General features: G+C 53.0%; 5 protein-coding genes across 5 annotated transcripts; 1 reads left to right on the top strand and 4 right to left on the bottom strand.

Annotated features, from left to right (window-relative positions):
* Positions 1-1,880: 1,880 nt before the first annotated feature.
* Z519_05164 (uncharacterized protein) lies at positions 1,881-7,553 on the bottom strand (the record flags this gene model as incomplete). Its single annotated transcript, XM_016762905.1, has 1 exon — positions 1,881-7,553. The coding sequence occupies one exon, from the start codon at positions 7,551-7,553 to the stop codon at positions 1,881-1,883; it is 5,673 nt and encodes a 1,890-aa protein (XP_016620518.1).
* A 1,930-nt stretch (positions 7,554-9,483) lies between these two features.
* Positions 9,484-11,474, bottom strand: Z519_05163 (uncharacterized protein; the record flags this gene model as incomplete). Its single annotated transcript, XM_016762904.1, has 2 exons — positions 9,484-9,551; positions 9,611-11,474. The coding sequence occupies 2 exons, from the start codon at positions 11,472-11,474 to the stop codon at positions 9,484-9,486; spliced, it is 1,932 nt and encodes a 643-aa protein (XP_016620517.1).
* Positions 11,475-12,132: 658 nt separating this feature from the next.
* Positions 12,133-12,913, bottom strand: Z519_05162 (calcium-binding protein NCS-1; the record flags this gene model as incomplete). The annotated part of the gene is made up of 4 exons (XM_016762903.1): positions 12,133-12,312; positions 12,363-12,658; positions 12,746-12,831; positions 12,903-12,913. The coding sequence occupies 4 exons, from the start codon at positions 12,911-12,913 to the stop codon at positions 12,133-12,135; spliced, it is 573 nt and encodes a 190-aa protein (XP_016620516.1).
* Positions 12,914-13,839: 926 nt separating this feature from the next.
* Positions 13,840-15,165, bottom strand: Z519_05161 (uncharacterized protein; the record flags this gene model as incomplete). Its single annotated transcript, XM_016762902.1, has 2 exons — positions 13,840-14,846; positions 14,898-15,165. The coding sequence occupies 2 exons, from the start codon at positions 15,163-15,165 to the stop codon at positions 13,840-13,842; spliced, it is 1,275 nt and encodes a 424-aa protein (XP_016620515.1).
* A 372-nt stretch (positions 15,166-15,537) lies between these two features.
* Positions 15,538-16,920, top strand: Z519_05160 (uncharacterized protein; the record flags this gene model as incomplete). Its single annotated transcript, XM_016762901.1, has 2 exons — positions 15,538-15,540; positions 15,592-16,920. The coding sequence occupies 2 exons, from the start codon at positions 15,538-15,540 to the stop codon at positions 16,918-16,920; spliced, it is 1,332 nt and encodes a 443-aa protein (XP_016620514.1).
* Positions 16,921-16,997: the final 77 nt, after the last annotated feature.

The raw sequence follows: 16,997 nt of genomic DNA, 5'->3' as shown, positions 1-16,997 counted from the left end.
CGTGAGCAAGGGGGGAAGAGGCGGGAAGAGCGGTGATTCGGCCCAGGAGACGGGAGGGCCGTTTGAGATAGGAAAGTTCATCTTGCCGGAACAAATGGAGGAGAGGTGGAGGACCGGCCACTTGCGAAGGGTATATGTGTGTGTGTGTGTGACGTGGAGTGTTGAAAGAAAGGTATTGGGAAATTGTCTCATTGAACTTTCACATTTTACTTTTTTGAGGGGGTGGTTGAGGCGCGCGGGCAGCAGTAGATGCGGAAACGAGGGCCACATGTTGAATTTGTCGAAGAGGATTCAGGAGTGCAGAGAGGCCCCGACGTTAGAGGCCGGATGAAAGCAGCGAGAGGCAGGGTCAAGAAAGGGGCAAGCGTTGGGCGTTGGCGCGTGGGAGGGTGAGGTGATGGCGCAGGGTGCTGGTGGGAGAGTGGGAGAGCGAGGAGCGAGGAGGAGATGGCGGTCGTGGAGGTGGAGGTGGTGTTAGTGGTTGTGGTGGTGGTGATGGTGATGAGTGGTGATGAAGATGTGGGTGAGTGGTCGTCAGTTTTGAAAATAAAAAAAAATAAGAAAAGAAAAGTGTGGGAAGGTGCAGTCAGTCACTAGGTTGTTGCCGCCGTCGCAGGGAGGCTGCGCAGAGAAGAGAATCTACAGGTACGTACCGAGTACCTAAGGTGATTAGAGGTAATCGCCAACACCTAATAGCTAACAGGTAGGCATAACATTGCTATGGGTGGATTGGGGTATAGGCGTGGCACGGGCACGCGCGATGGGGCACAGGTGATGGGCACAGGGCGATGGGCATTAGGCTCGTAGGCTTGCCTAGAGACACGACAGGCCTGCGCATATCTACAGTAGACCTTAGACCTAGAACATGGGGGCGTCACAAAATCGAATTGGCGCCTGGTCTCCCGCTCCGTAGCTGTCCGACTGCCTGGTTGCCTGGCTGTCCATCCTCTCTGGCTCATTGGGCGTTGAGAAATAGTTGAGTGGGTTACAAATGACTGGCAGCCGCACTAGGTCACAGGTACTTACTGGCCCCCAATGGACCCCCTAGCCGTAGCCGCCCTTCCCTCCCCCGGAACACCCACCTTCCTGGAATCACAATTCAGCTAGGTACCAATGGCTGGTACAACTACCCAGAACCTAGGTTCATGATTTGTGCGCGATGCCGACGTAAGGCCTTGCCAAGGCATGGAAAACGAACTCAGTCCAACAACCCCAATTCAACCTCCCACTCACCACATCGTCATCGCTCATCAGACATTCACCTCTCTCCTGCTTCACTCATTCAACACATTAGCGCGGTACAAGTAGATACATCTACCTTCTCGGCTGGTTGCCAGCTGGACAGCCAGCCGAGCTAAGCTACTTTCTTTCATCCTTATCTCGCCGCCCAAAGAGAGGCGGAACGCTTTTCTCGCAAGTGTTAATGTCAGCTTGCCTCCACGCCTATTCATGCATCTCGTGGTTCTCGTCGAGGACTTGCCCTTTCCCCCAATGCTTTGGCCCTAAACATATCGACATCAAGGTTGGTCCCCTTTAACCCCGTTGCCATGTACATTCGTATCATTACCATCCCACCCCTGGTGTTGGTCGAGCCTTTATTACTCCTTCCCCCATTACCCACCCGTTCCCTTTTTGATGAAAACAATTTGGCTGCTGCCCATCAGCCTCTTTATAGCGCGTCGTCCATCCTGCCCCGACATCAAGATGCAGAAAAGTTGCCACTGGTAACGAACAAGAAAACGCCACCTCCAGAATGATTCGCAATGACTCGCTCAACGCTGTGACAATGCAGTGGAACTAGTGACCCTTGCCTGTGGACAGCACACACAGACGCAGAGGTTTCCTTTACCCGAGAATCGTTTCCCTGCGCCTCGAAAAAATCAAGACTCGAGAGGCCTATCACGTAAGAACACGTGTGGCACGCTTGGGTCCAGTAGCGTCATCATCATCGTCCCCAGCACATTAAAATCAACCGGTTTGGTAAGATAGTCGGTAAATCCAGCATTCGCCGCTGCTGCGCGTTCCTCTGGCATCGCGTGCGCTGTCAGTGCCATGATCGGCGACGGCCGGTACCCGTGACTCCTCTCCCACTCCCGTATTTCCGTACATGCCTCATACCCGTTTTTGACCGGCATCTGAATGTCACAGATGATGAGCGAATAGTACCCGTGTGGTTTGCCCTGAACCATTTCCACACACTGCTGCCCGTCCTTGGCACACTCGTTGACTAGCGCCACTTTCTTGAGGTACCGCTGGATCACCATCCGGTTCACATCGCTGTCCTCAACCAGCAGCACCCGGTGCTCTCTTCCACCAATCTTGTCCTTGACCAAGTTGGCAATGTGTCGGAAGTCGTCAGAGCTTGACTGCGCAACCTCGCGCGCTCGATCCTTGCTCAGGTTGCGTAACTGTGCAGGATCAAAAATCATGGCGAACACCGAGGGCTTGACCGGTTTGTGAATCATGTAAGCTCTACGTCCGCTGGCCGTCAGGGTAGTGAAGTCATCCAAAATATCCCGCTTTTGGTAGTGGTCTGTAATCACCACCAATGCTGGTATCACTGGACCGCTGTAGTTGACCATCTGACGCATAAACAGCATAATGTCTGAAGTCGCCGGAATGTCCAAGACGATATGTGTGAAAGTGGCCGGAGATGGCCCGTTCAAGAGATCTAGGAAGGAACCAATATCTGGAATGGTCGTGACATTGGCCGCGATCGAGTATGGAACCACGTGCTCAATATGCTGCTTGATCGCCGTCCGTGCATGCTCTGCAGGGCAAATAATGATGATGGAATACGTCTGAGGATGTGCCTGTTCCGACACCAGTCCGCTTCCGTCGTTGTCGCTCTTGCTCCGCTTAAAAATCGGGTGGGATGCAATTGCCTTTTCCGTCAAGATTGGTCGTTCGTTCGTGGAGACGGCCGATTCAGGCGGAGGTGCGAATTCGGGCGTCTGCACTGTCGAAGTGGCCGATGAGATGGGCGCTATATTGCCTGAGTTTGATCGCATCGACAATCCAGAGCTATCTGACGGGAGGACCGGCGGTGAGACCAGAGTTGGTGATGAGACGACCGGCGACGCAGGTGCCTGTTGCAGAGGGGAGCTGACGTATCCGGACAGGCCGGGCGTCTGAATGACTCCCTCGCTGTACGAAAGACCCCGGGCAGACGCCATCGTCGTGGTCTTATTATCGGATCTCGATCTGGCACTCCCTCCCAACGAAGGTGACTGCCTCTGTTGTTGACCGGCTCTAGCGGCTACCGGGGGGGAGGTGACTTCAGATCCAGGAGGAGCCACTTCGACCCTGATGTAAAAGCTGAAAGTCGAGCCCTCACCTGCTTTGCTCTTCACGGAAAGCTCGCCTCCATGCATCTCGACCAGCTGCTTAGAGAGGAAAAGCCCCAAGCCTGAGCCTGCCTCATGACTGCTGCCGCCCCCAATTTGACCAAACTGCTTGAAAAGCCGCTTGAAATCGTCTTCGTTGAAACCACGCCCGGTGTCGACCACAGTAAATGAGAGCAGGCCAGAGTTATCCGCCTGTGCTGTTGAATTGGCCGGGTCAGCCTCGCGGTAAGAACATCGCATGTACACCTCGCCTTGTTCGGTAAATTTGACGGAATTCCCTAGGAGATTGAGCAGAACCTGGCGTACTCTGAAGGCATCCCCCTTTACCATTGAAGGAACACTGGCTTCCAGTGAATAATTGAGTTCCAGTCCACGCTCGATGGCTCTGGATGACACGGTATCCACCACCTCCTCGCAGAGTGCCCGGACGTGAAACCACTTCGGAAGCAGCGTCATTTTGCCAGCCTCAACTTTGGTCACATCCAGGATGTTGTCGACAAGCTCCCTTAAGTTGTTGGCGCTATTTTGAATGGTGTCTACTGTCCGCCTCTGATCGTGATCAAGTTCTGATTCGACCAACCAGGGCATGCTACCCAAAATGCCGTTGAGTGGTGTTCGAATTTCATGGGACATGTTGGCGAAGAATTTGGTCTTGGACTCCATTTCTGAGTGAACCTTCTCATTCGCTTGGTTTAGTTCTCGTTCCAGGGCTTTTCGTGTCTCAATATCGGTGCATGTCCCGTACCAAGATGCCTTTCCGCTCTGACTCTGCCATAAGCCAGTGTCAACCCGAACAAGACGTACGAGAAACCAGCGATACCCACCCCCTCTCGATTTCAAGCGGATCTCGGTCAGGTAAGACAGACGTCCATTTTCGTCCTTCTCCACGACGACCGAGCCTGACTTGATCATCCGATCTAGCGAACTCAGATCAGGCGAGAAGAGATTCTTCTGTGCAGGAAGCGGCGGCGCAACCGCTGCGATTGTTCTGTTCGAGTCGCTGGACGAAGAGGCACTAGCCGCTGAAGACCGAGCGATGGCCGCGACATCTGATGGTGCCAGAATGCCGCATTTATGCAGATCATCGCGATGGACATGTTTCGCAAACCCTAAGCCTCGAGCATCTTCGAGAGTCTGGCCTGAATAGGAATGCCATTGTTGGTTGACGGCAACAATGCCATCTCCTTCGATGGCCTCAAACAGAATCTGTGGAATGGCATCTGCAAGTGCACGAATCTTTGTATCACGAGCCATAATGGCCTCCTTTTCACTGGCCTCGAGGTTTTTCATGTACTGTTCATGTACATCTAGGAATGACCCGATCCAGTACAGGAGCCGGCCGTTGTTACTCAGCAAAGTGCTCGCTCGAAATACAAACCAGCGGAAATCGCTGTCACTGTTGAATCTCTTGACGCGGATATAGTGGGTGAACTGACTCCCCGTTCTGAGAGCTTCATTCCATAGCTTGACCAGGCCATTTCTGTCTGCTGGGTGGACGTTCTTCCAGGGATCTCGCACTCGACCTTCTCCTTGACTTCGGAACGCGTCAAATTTACGATTTGTCCAAACCAAGTCCCCAGTATTCGGCTTGGCCAGGAAAAGTTGTAGTGGAACCGCATTGAGCATCAGAGACGATATTAGCTCAGGTAAAGGTCTCTCGCCGTCATCTTTGTGCTCGCTTATACGCCGAGCAGTGTTTCGCCGCAGAGGAGCATCAATCCTATCGTACAAGGCGGAAGAATGGTCTCCAGCTTCACCTTCAGAACCGATGATCGCCGTCCGAAGCGCCACCGGACTTGGAGGGTCGGGCTGCGTCTTCGTGGCGCTACCTGTAGTATTTTTCTTCCCAGCCGCCTTTGAACTCGCGGAAGTATTTTCCGTTGAATGCTTGCCTTGTTCTGTCTCGTCCCTTGTCGGTCGCGGGCCAGGCGTCAGTGGCTGTTGACCGGCTCTCTGTCTTCTAGCAGAGAAATAGCTGTCCACCATTTCAGCGCCCGTCTTGCCACCTGGGGTTGGAGGTTGTCCCGAACTCAAGCCAAACTGCTCCAAGAGTGGCGTGCTCGCGATAGAGCTGCCAGGACTCTCCCTGAGAACACCAGGGCTGAGATCTTCTTGGTATGTCCATGATTTGGCGTTCTCTTTATCCTGCGCAATTTGCCCACTCAGCTCAGCCACTAGCTCGAGTTCCGAGCCTTCATCAGAGAATGTGCCACCAAGGCCGAACGCCGCTCCATGTCGACTGCCTGGGGTGCCGCGCAGACGATCCTGAAGCGCGCTGTACTGCTGCGCAAGTGAATATGAGCTTGCCAGATGTGGAAGTAGGGCTTCCAAAGAATGTCGGAGGCTACGTGGATACGGGTTCAGCGAAGACAGAAATGAAAGGATGGCTATCGGAAAACGGAGATTAGACGCCATAGTTCCTCTAGCCAAAACTGGTTGTATCAGTGGCACGTGAATAAGTGTCTTGGACATGTCAGCCCCTATCGCACTCAATGACTGATTGGCCGTGGATGCATAGTCGTACGCAGGAGGATTCTGTTCGAATGCAGTCTCGTCGATGGATGCCGTAGGTTGCGTGAAAAAAGGCGATTCAGCTGGGTCGGGGCGTGCAGCAGGCGAGGGTGAAGGGCTCTGCGACCAAGGTGAGGGTTCTGGTTGCTCATACTCGTCAAAGGCGCGAAAAGCGCTCTGCAACATCGAATTATCTCCGGGTCGGGCAAGTTTGCGGTCGTCAAAACTCCCTGCCGAGGGCGTCGGTGGCGCACTTCGATCATCTTCCCTTCCTTTTGCCTTTGGTGACTGTCTTGGCGCAGTATCTGTATAGGCCCTCGTCAATACGACAGGCTTCCTCTTACCAAACAAGGATGCAACTCCCGTACGGACAAGTAAAGGGTCAGGCTCGGCCTCTAGCGGTTGGATCGAACGATGAACATGACATCTAAGAGTCGACGAGCCGGAACCAGACGAGTTGTACTGCCCTCTGAATACCAAGGGATCCGAATCTGCCACGGACATCGACCGAGGTGTAGCGGCCTGCCTGGTCAGCCTGGGCAAGAGCGGCGAGATCGCCACGACTTCGTCTGCGGGCTCTTTGGGTACGGTGCTATAGGCGCGGACAGGCCCTGCGGGTCGCTGGCGCGCACCTCTCGCAGATAGATCGGGAGTGGGGCCTGCGATAGAATGCCGGGACAGAAGAGGAGGCCGACGTGGAGGAGCTGAACTAGCCTCGCTGGGGATCCTACCGCCTGGATCTGGCCGTCGGCCTACAGAGGTGGTGTCGGCGTCAGAAGTAGCCAGGGATTCCAATTGTGAATAAACCACCCCTTCACTGCCATTGACATTGTAGGTTGCCTTCTGGCCCCACGGCACGTTCTCTAGATCGGTGATATCGCCAGGAACCGCCAGCGATGTTCGTTCAGCGCCATAGACCTCGGACAGAATCTCGGTGACATTGATCCACCACATATCTAGACCTGGTTCAGCATTGAGCATCAGGATGATATCATACAAGTCCGGCGCTGGGAAAGTGGGGTCTTCATGATAACCTGGGCTCATTGGTGTCTGGCCAATTGGTGTACTCAGGTCCGAAGAGGATGCTTGTCGTTGCGGATGGGGAAGCTGTGCAGGGTCTGCGCTCAACGGCGGCTCATTGGTGGGAGACAAGAGAGTAAACGGTCTGTGAGAGGGACCTGAGCGGTGGCTGACGTGGCGATCGAGACGCAAAGCCATGCGAGGGAACGGATATGAAGGGGTTCTGACAGTCCCCGGAGTCATGTCAAAAGAGGCCCTGATAGTCCGGGCGGAATCTGTCGAGAGGGCACCGGTATTGACTGATTCATCCGAACTCGACTCGGTCTGCTGCAGAGACGTCGAGGGTTCGGAAGAGTCGTCTTGTTTCACGGTATCGGAAGACCCGCTAGAAGCACTGGCTGCGGCGGCAGCAGCAGCACGCATTTGTTGTCTTTGAGCTAGCGCGGCACTCATCCTTCGTCGCATTGCCTCCATTCCAGCCGAGTTCTCGCGTGTCAAGATAGTCGTCACTTGGTGGTGCGCTGAGGTGGGGGTCTGGGAGGACGCGTCCGTGCCACTTCTTCTCTCTCCCATGATTTCCTCTTCCGATCTTGTCGCCGTTCCATGGCCATCGGTGCTTCGTGAAGAGCGGCCACGAGGGGGCATTCCAAGACGCTGGGATTTTGACGACTTCATTATTGCGGATGCAGACACTCAATCGTCCAACTTCGGTGTCTGCAACCTCGCAGCAGTCGATGGGCAGGCATGGAGAGTAAAGTTGGGCAGGACGTGAGGGTCAGGTCTCGTGAAAGAGGATGGTTCAGACAGTCCAGTTGCGCGTGTCCGGCCGCTATGGCATACAGCGAGGCGCCGTCTTGTCCTGGAAGATGGATCAATCAGTCCCAGGGATGTTGCGAGGAGGTCCAGGTCAAGATACAAGAGAGTGGAGGGGTGTGAATAGGACAATGCCGAATGATGGGCGGACTACTGGCAAGGCGGAAACGATAGCAAGGTGGAAAAGTATGATAGTGCTAAAGAAACGGTTAATGATGAGGTGTGAGGTGTGAGGATAGTTTGAGGGAGAATACTGTGGTAGAGACAGCGACGGTGCGGTGCGCGACACCCGAATGGGTGTGGCGAGGTGGATAGCGTGCTTCGGAAGAGTGAATGGGTGGAAGTGGACGGAAGATGGAGTCAATCAGTCTCGCACAATATGGCAGTCTCAGTGTCGTGGATGTGTATATACAGTTGGAGACCAGAGGGAAGAGAACAGAGAACCGAGACAAGTCGACGACACAGGCCATTGTGCCTGGCCACTGGCCACTGGGAGTGCGGGAAGTTGAAGGAACGGGGGCTAGTGGCTGCTGCACGGTGACGTCTGCGCGTGTCTGTGACTAACCTACTCAACAGCACCAGCAACCACCCCGGCGCCAGGCAGTCCACTTAGGCCGCTAATAGACCATTGAGAGGCCGCTTAAGGACCATCCAAGAGCCACCCGAGAGCCACCAAGGGCAGCCACTGGGTGCCACCCACGCACCATCTGCAACGACCTGCATCACCTGGCCATTTGTCTCTCTGGGCGGGCGTCGTTCCTAGATATCCGATCTACAGTATACTCTCGGGCAGCTATTACCACGATTGCTAGTACGGCACGGACTACAAATACACAGAACTGATTCAATTCCCTCATGCTTCTGCATTTTACTATTAGCCGTCTCGCATCCGTCTGGGGCCACCTTCCGCTTTCTCCTCACAGATATAGGGATGAATAATGTAAGAGAGACAGAGAGCGCAGACTGCATTGTGTAACCACCATTTCCCCTCTCTCACTCCCCTCTCCCGTCTCACACTACCTACGTAACACAACCTTTCCTCGTGCATCTTCCCGTCCACATCTTTGTCCGAGTCAACGTCAGTGGCCCACAAACGTCCCTTTCGGTCGATACTCTCTTTCCAAGTCTCTCCTCAACTCTACCTAGGTGCTACTTTGGGGGCTTGCCACATGTTTGTTCTCAATCAAATATACCCGGTCCTGGATGTGACACTGTTGGCCATGGCTGTTACCTTGCTCCACAAGAAATGCGGCCGCATTTCGCCTCCTCTCTTTCCGGCAACAGTCAAGTAGGAACCAAGAAAAAAGGACAACAAGCAACGAGCACAACTACAACAAACAAAACAAAATGCGATCCTCCATAGACGACATTTGGGACCCACGGATCGATATCCAGAAGCTCAACCAGCGGACAGATATGAACGGAGAACAATCACATTGGGGACGAGCGCGTCCAGGTGGCCAGCAGACGCCGAATGCAGTGGATAGGCCATCGACGATCACCTCTTCCGCTCGTGCTGATCCCTTTCCTTTTGACTGATGGTTCCCGTTCTGAAACAACAGCATTCTGCAACACATTGTGGGTTTCGCTATTCTGCTTCATGCTGGTTCCTGGCCGTATTCGCACCTTCATCCGAGATCGTCAGTGTGTGGAGACTTTCTACCAGCCTTCCCATCAAATATACAATCAATCCTGATATTCATCTCGGATCGCTTCAAAGTTTGCTTTTTCCTCCTCCCATTTGCCTCCAACTCCCAGTCATAAGATACAAAATTCGACTGACCGGTGGCGCTCAGTCGACCTTGATCGATCCGTAGATGCGGTGGACAAAAACATACGACGATAAAAATCCGATCGTGCCTTATACAAGAGTCAGTTCAACCATCTACTCGGCATGACAGGGTTGTTAGATCTCTTACCAGTGAGAACAGCAACCAAGAAACTGAGGAGTGCCGAGTAGCCCACATAAAGAACCGCTCCGGTGAGTCCTCCAAAGGTGACCCTCGTTGCCCAGAATCCCAATGCATTCAGGAACACATACCCGCCCGTCATCCCCGCGCCAAAGAACGCCCTCCACTGCCAGCGATAATCCTCGGCACAAAGCAAAAAGTACACCAGCAGGATGGTGGTGCAAGCGCATGTCATCGCCATCAGCCCGTAGCAAATGAACAAAAATCCAAACATGTAATAGATCTTACTCGTCCACAGCGATGTCATGATAAAGTACAATTCCACAAAGATGGCGCAGAATGGCAGGATGCCCGTGAGCAAAAGGGAGGGAAGTGGCCGGAGGGAACGCGCCACAGGCGGAATCTGTCGCGGAATCTGGTTGACTCGCGTCGGCGGCTCAATTGCCGGCGATTTGAACCCATACCATGACCCGGCTACGCTCAACGGCACGCTGATGAGGAACCATATGGAGATGATGGCCAGCATCGTCGTGAACGGCACCGCGCCACTAGCTCCCTTCGCCCAGACAAAGAGGTTGAGGAGGAAGAATGTTCCAAATACAATGCCAGGGACGAAAACGGGTGTGAGTGCGATGTTGAGTTTCCATTTCTCTCCGCCAAAGGTCTTGTAGGCTCGCGCCGACACGTATCCGCCAATACAGCCAAAGATGGTGTAGAGCAGAAGACCAATGGATGTGAGCCAACCCCGGTTGGAAGGTGAAAGAAACCCTAACATGGCGAACGCCACCGTCATGGCTGTCATCACGAAGAGCTGCGTGCCATTCCCCAGTAACACACTCAATAACAGCGCATAGCGAGGCGGTCGGAAGACGTCGCCGTGCACCAGCTTCCAGCCCGAGTCTTCTTGGACGTCTTCATCAACAGCAGAGGTCCCCGAGAAATCATCCAGGCTGATGTTATCCAGTCGATTATATCTAGCAATGTCCTTGCGAAGCGCCCGGACCAAGACGGTGCTGACCATACCGATCAGGAAGACGACAAAGATGGCCGAATTGATGAGAGAAAACCAGTGAATTTTGGGGTCGACGATATGCAGCAATTTATCCCAGCGGGTGGCCCAAGCCGTGTCTGAAGGACGCCAGTAAACACTGTATGTATAGGTGACTGGTGTTCCTCCCCCTTCCTTCAGGACAAGAGGGCCGGAATCGAAAGCGCAACTTGCCTTGCCATCATCCGAGGCGTGAGAATCAGCGTAGGATTGTGGCTGGACTAGGACGCCAACTACACGGTATTTCAGTCCGCGAAGCCCTGCCGTGTGATAGTCGATGATGATATCCCAGTGGTTGTGTAGAATCCTCGTCCCATCCTCTTGCACTTTCCCCAGGGGAAACCCGGGACTGGCGAACCGTTCATGGGTGAGGGGATCCTCTCTCAATTCGGCGGCCGGCAGTCCATCAACAAAGAAATTCACGTTGTAGGCCTCCGCAATCCTCTGATTGACAAAGGCTGTTGATCTCTCATCAAACGTGTCACCCGTACAAGCAATTTTGCATGTCTGATTCAATCCCATCCACAACTGAAACGGGGAGCTTTGAATGCGGTCGCCGAATATGATACTACCCAGCGACTCTCGCCTGGGCTGAGGTCCTCCTTCAGGCTGGCAGAAGTGAAAAGCGGGATGGTAATAGTCGAAGGCAACCACGGCATGTATTTGCTCGTCGTGCCGGGATATCGAAGGTGTGAGGGCGTTGACATTTACTTCAAGTTGGTCGCCTCGAGAGTATGACGAGGGCGAAACGCCAGGGAGATAGAAGCATGCGGCTTGCTTGAGGAGCAGAAGGCCGACAAGGATTGGAGGGAGTTTGGGTGTCATAGCGAAGGAAAGCTGCGGTTAATTCGAGGGTGTGCTTTTGTTCGCGAAGGATCGAAGAGAGGTGGTCACCTCATGGTTAAGGGGCGCGGTGAAGGCAACAATTTAAAGCAAAGGACAAGGCTCGCAGTTATCACTTAGGTACCTCGTAGAGATTGATGGGTACTTAGTATATCAGAGATTCCAGGTGATTTTAGAGACAGTCGTGTCGTACCCAATGTTGGTCAGAGGTGTCTTCTTGTCCCCAGCCAACTCCTCGGCGCATGCGTACCAAAAAGTCCACGGACTTTCGGAGTCGCGGTACCGAGAGAACCTGGCCAACGCAAGCCACCGATTGCCAGCCTCGAGCATTTAAACACAGGTAATAATATGTCAATTCATTTTTAAAAACTCAGAGTCATTGATATCCGACGCTCCATCCCTCTTGCAAAGTTTTCGAGGTGATCCCACTCATCGCGCGTACTCTTCGTGTAGCCTTGGGGCTTCAACTTGTGTTCCAAAAGCACCTCCTTCGCCCTTGCTCCAAGGACAGATAAAGCCACCGGCTTCTGATCCAAGAGTCTGACAAGAATACCAAAGGCGCCAGCGTCGTATGTTTTCCCTTCCCATAATGCCAAAGAGGAAAATGAAATGTTCAGAGTCGGTGATTGCTTCAGTTCATTCATACCAGGCCGTCATACAGTGAGAGAGCCGACACAATGGTCTCATCCCGTTTACTTCCTTCCTTGAACTCAGCCATGTCGAGACTCCCATTCTCGTCCTTGTCCATCATTCTGAAGATCTTTCTTACTCTTTTCTCTGGCGTATCTTCATCTTCGGGCAATTTAACCATAGAACCCACCTGAGCAAATTGGTTAGCGTGATGAGAGAGGAAGGGAGAAACCGTCTTACCATTTTGTAGATGGCTTCCACGATTGCCAACATCTCGTCGTAGCTGATCTTCCCGTCCCCGTCGATATCATAAAGTTGGAATGCCCAGTCTAGTTTATCTTCCATCTTGCCTCGACTAGTCACACTCAAGGCACATATGAACTCCTTGAAGTCAATCGTCCCGCTTTTATCCGAGTCAAATACTTTGAAGACGTAGTCGGCAAAGGAGTTCGGGTCGCCGAAGGGAAAAAATTGTCGGTAGATCTTCTGAAACTCTTCCTTGGTCAACATGCCCGTGGGGCAGTCTTTCAAGAATCCTGCGAGATGTTGAGACATGTTCAGCCGCCATCAGGGCAGGGGTAGATCCTCGCCTGGCTGATCGGCTCAGATTAGACATCACATACCCTTGTACCATTGTTGTAATTCCTTCTTGTCAAAATGCGTCGACTTCTGCAGCTCTTCCAGTTGCTGCGGCGACAGTTTTGATTGTCTGGAGACGAAGTCAGCCCCAAGGACCCTCGCCGACTGCACTCCGGTGTCGAGCCAAATCACTGCGCTCACTTCTGACCCATCTTGATAGCCCACCTGAGGCCCAGCGGCCCGAGTATTCAATCACTAGTCTCGGAAACTGGGAGCAGAATGTTCAAACTGCGACGCGCGAGGTCGGCTTCCGACGAGCTGAGAGGGGACCGTAATCGGCTACGATTGCGATCGCGGGGCAGGGGCCTTGCGCAGGAGGAATGCGATTTGGACCGGGTAGGTTCTCTGTTATACGAGTCCAAGGAGGAGGAAGGACCAGAAGCAGACAATCTGGGGGAATTGTCGCGAGCGCAATGTTCCACAACGACTAAGTTTCTTGAGAGCCCAAAATCCGCAGGACAAATCCGTCTTGTAGCCTGACGCGGAGATCAATTGGTACCAGAAGGGAGTGACTGAGGCTTTGACGCCTGCTGCGTTTCCGCGTGGCGGGGAGTCAAACAGGCCAAACAAGCCTCGAGAACCAGTCAAAGTCAAATGACAAAGCCGCCTTTATCGCCTTCGGTGGCCGCTATTGCTGCTAAGAAATCTAGACTTCCGCATTCAAAACTAATCGCCAAAGTCTCATCTTGCCTGTGTGCTTGCTCCTGCTTGTCCAGCTTCTTTACGTGTCTGACCACAAACCCCAGGTCATTGGATGTCTTTGATCTGCTCCGAAGGCTTCAACCCGCCTCGACGGTTCGATTCGTTCCGACGAGCAGCTTGGCCTCCTGAACAGCACATTCCCTGTAAAGTATGGAAAGGATATTTTGCACTGTAATGCCTCGTTCATCGTTCTTTTGATGCAGGAACCCAGGCATCTTGGCTTTGCTCAGCTCCAATCGATGCTTTTCGCCCGGTTCATCGAAATGCGCTCTGTCCAACGCCCACAGTGGACAGATGCTGACCAAGCAGGTGGCCTGACACACGTTGTTGTGGGCACGAATGAGCCTCACCACAATCCTAGAACAGCCATCTGCTCCTATTCCAGCAATGCAGCTTGGTTTGTGTACAGCACATCAACCACATTGCTGAGCTTCTCGATCGTCTCTAAAGCCGCATCATAACCAGTATCCCGCTCAACTTCGTCGTAGACAATCAGGCAACCTTCTCCTTGATCCAAAACCCCAATAATGACTTTGTCAAGAATCATCTGAGACAGTTTCCTCTCCACTTGCTGAGTGTCGAGCCCCACCATTTTCGCGATGTGCTCAATCTCAACCCGGCTGAAAGGTTCAATGACCTTGATCAGATTCTGTTCCAGCATGGCATCGTATAGTCGCCGCAAGTGATTGCGGATGAAGACATCACTGCCCAGCTCGTAACGATAGTTGGATAAGGCTTGCTCGTACTCCTCTAGCGATCGATTCGAATGTGCTCTTGCCACGGCTTTCATCGCCTCCAGACTTGTACCAGCGTATTTTTGCGCTTGCTTTGATGACAAGAGATTATTGACATCATCGACCAGATTTAACATGATTTTGCACAGGAGCATATATTGTAATGCCGACGTTGCTCGGACAGTGTCGTCTTGAGCATGGTAACCTTCCAGCGCCTCGATGAAGTAGGAATATGCTGTGTTGAAGTCTTTGTCTTCGGCGTGCAGCATACCGCTTTGCATGTCCAACCCAGCCTGCAGGAGAGGAGGAGTATAGACCGAGGCGGCAGAGGTCCGTGCTGAAGTCAAGGCAGCCCGTGCTTTGGCTTGGTTGGTGAGAGCATGGTAAACCCGAGATTCGAGCAACTGCACCTCCACAAGCACTAGCTTGTCGTCCAGTCGCTTTAGCTCCCGCAACAGACCGTTAATCAGTGTGAGTGCATCATAGTATGATTGCTTCTGCATGTAGAGCCCAACCAGTCTAGTCTCGAGGTTCTGACGAAGGAAGGATCGCTTTTCGGAATTGGCCCAATCGATGCATGATTTGGTGGTGGTGATTTGGATCTCGATGGTGTTGGGAATGTCCGAGAAGAAATCAAGTAATTGCCGGACTAGACACTGGCGTTAGCAGCACCTATCAAATCGACTTTCTGTTAACGCACCAAGCTTCGCTGTTTTCGCTTTGGCGAACGAAGAGAGAGTCGACCTGCTCGTCTTGACCAGCTCTGACAGATCTTCTGACCGCTTGCTGTCTCTGTACAGCTCCCCAAGGCCTACCAGGGCATTTTCATAGACTTGTAAAGCAGCCTGGTCCGAACCCGGAGATTGGGCGAGCACTTCCTTGTAGACACTCTCTGCCTTCGCTGGATCAGATTTAGCCAACTTTTGGGCTTCGTCGACCTTGGCCGCCTTTGAAGGTGGAGGCGCCATATGATGGAAAGAACGTGAGGAAGGAAGGGTGGAGGAGAGGATAGCAGAGAGTAAAGGTCGATGGTAGCTGTGCAAAAAGGGTGGATGGACACTACGGTGTCTGCGACTTTTGAGGATGGGAAGGCTGCGACAGAGCGACGCAAGGCACGGAAAAGACGCGGCGAGGCGGTGGGCCGGGTTCCTCGTTATAGCCAACGAGTGGCCAGCCTTGTCTCTCAACCACCGCGGCGCAGGGGTCCAGCGCTTTTTCGGTCTTCCCCACAAAAAAAGTTCCTGCGCTCGACCACTACCTGGACATCGACTTTTCGGTCTCTACGCAGCGGACTGGTCTGTTTACTGTCTACGGACTACTAGCCACATGCTGCCGTCAACATGGTAAGCGCCTTCCACCCTTTTCATTTGTGTGCGCAGCTAATAGTAGCCTAGAAAATCAAGTCTCTAACGAGGCCGCCTGCGCCTCCGGGCGAGGGTGCTGTGCGACAACCTCGAAATCTCGACCCAGCCCATCATCCCTTCGAACGAGCTAGAGAATATACAAGAGCCCTCAATGCCGTTAAAATGGAACGTATGTTCGCCGCGCCGTTCATCGGACAGTTAGGTCAAGGCCATGTTGACGGGGTCTATTCCATGGCAAAAGATCCGGGGTCGTTGGAGAGATTCGCCAGCGGAAGTGGTGATGGTGTGGTCAAAGTATGGGACTTGACGACCCGCGACGAGTTCTGGAGTGTAAGAGCCCATGAAAACGTGGTCAGAGGTTTGTGTTGGACTCCGGAAAGGAAGCTACTGTCTTGCGCCACCGACAAGACTGTCAAAGTCTGGGATCCATACAACGGAGAGCAGAACGGAGTCCCTCTGGCTACTTACATTGGGCAAGGAGCGTTCACTGATATCTCACATCATCGACATCATCCTTCATTTGCCGCGTCATCCAGTGCAATATCAATTTATGACCTATCCAGACCCTCCTCTGCGCCTTCTCAAGTCTTACGCTGGCCGACCTCGACGGACACAATTACTGCCGTCTCTTTCAACCAGACCGAGACATCTATCTTGGCATCAGCGGCCCTGGACAGAGCCATTGTTCTCTATGACCTCCGTACCTCTTCGCCTCTGACCAAAGTGGTTCTGAGGCTAGTGTCAAATGCCATCTCCTGGAATCCAATGGAAGCCTTCAATTTCGCTGCAGCAAACGAGGACCACAACATCTATATATTTGACATGCGAAAATTGGACAGGGCGCTAAACGTGTTGAAGGATCATGTGGCTGCAGTCATGGATGTCGAGTTTAGCCCCACCGGCGAGGAGTTGGTGAGTGCTTCGTACGATCGGACTGTCCGACTGTGGAATAGGGATCGAGGGCATTCAAGGGATGTATACCACACAAAGCGAATGCAGAGAGTGTTCAGCTGTCGCTTTACGCCAGACAACAACTACGTTTTGTCTGGCTCAGACGATGGCAATGTGAGATTATGGCGAGTTAATGCATCGAATCGACAGGGCATAAAATCGGCACGACAACGACAAAAGCTTGAGTACGACCAGGCTTTGATCCGGAGATATGCTCACATGCCGGAAATTCGGCGCATCAAACGCCATCGTCACCTTCCCAAAACTGTGAAGAAAGCAGCTGAGATCAAAGGAGAAGAGCTGAAATCGATCAAGAGGAAAGAGGAGAATGTGCGCAAACATAGTAAGAAAGGCAGTATGCCCCGACACAGCGAGCGAGAAAAGATGGTGCTTGGAACCGAGAAATGAGCTTCCAAGATGGTCAATAGGATCATCGCCCTTGTGATGTTCACGGAGAGCAGTCGCACAACCAGGTCTAAAAGAGC

Source organism: Cladophialophora bantiana, assembly GCF_000835475.1.
Source record: "Cladophialophora bantiana CBS 173.52 unplaced genomic scaffold supercont1.7, whole genome shotgun sequence".
NCBI lineage: Eukaryota > Fungi > Ascomycota > Eurotiomycetes > Chaetothyriales > Herpotrichiellaceae > Cladophialophora > Cladophialophora bantiana.
The sequence above is the reverse complement of the archived record's forward strand: the minus strand, read 5'-3'. Positions and strand labels throughout refer to the sequence as shown.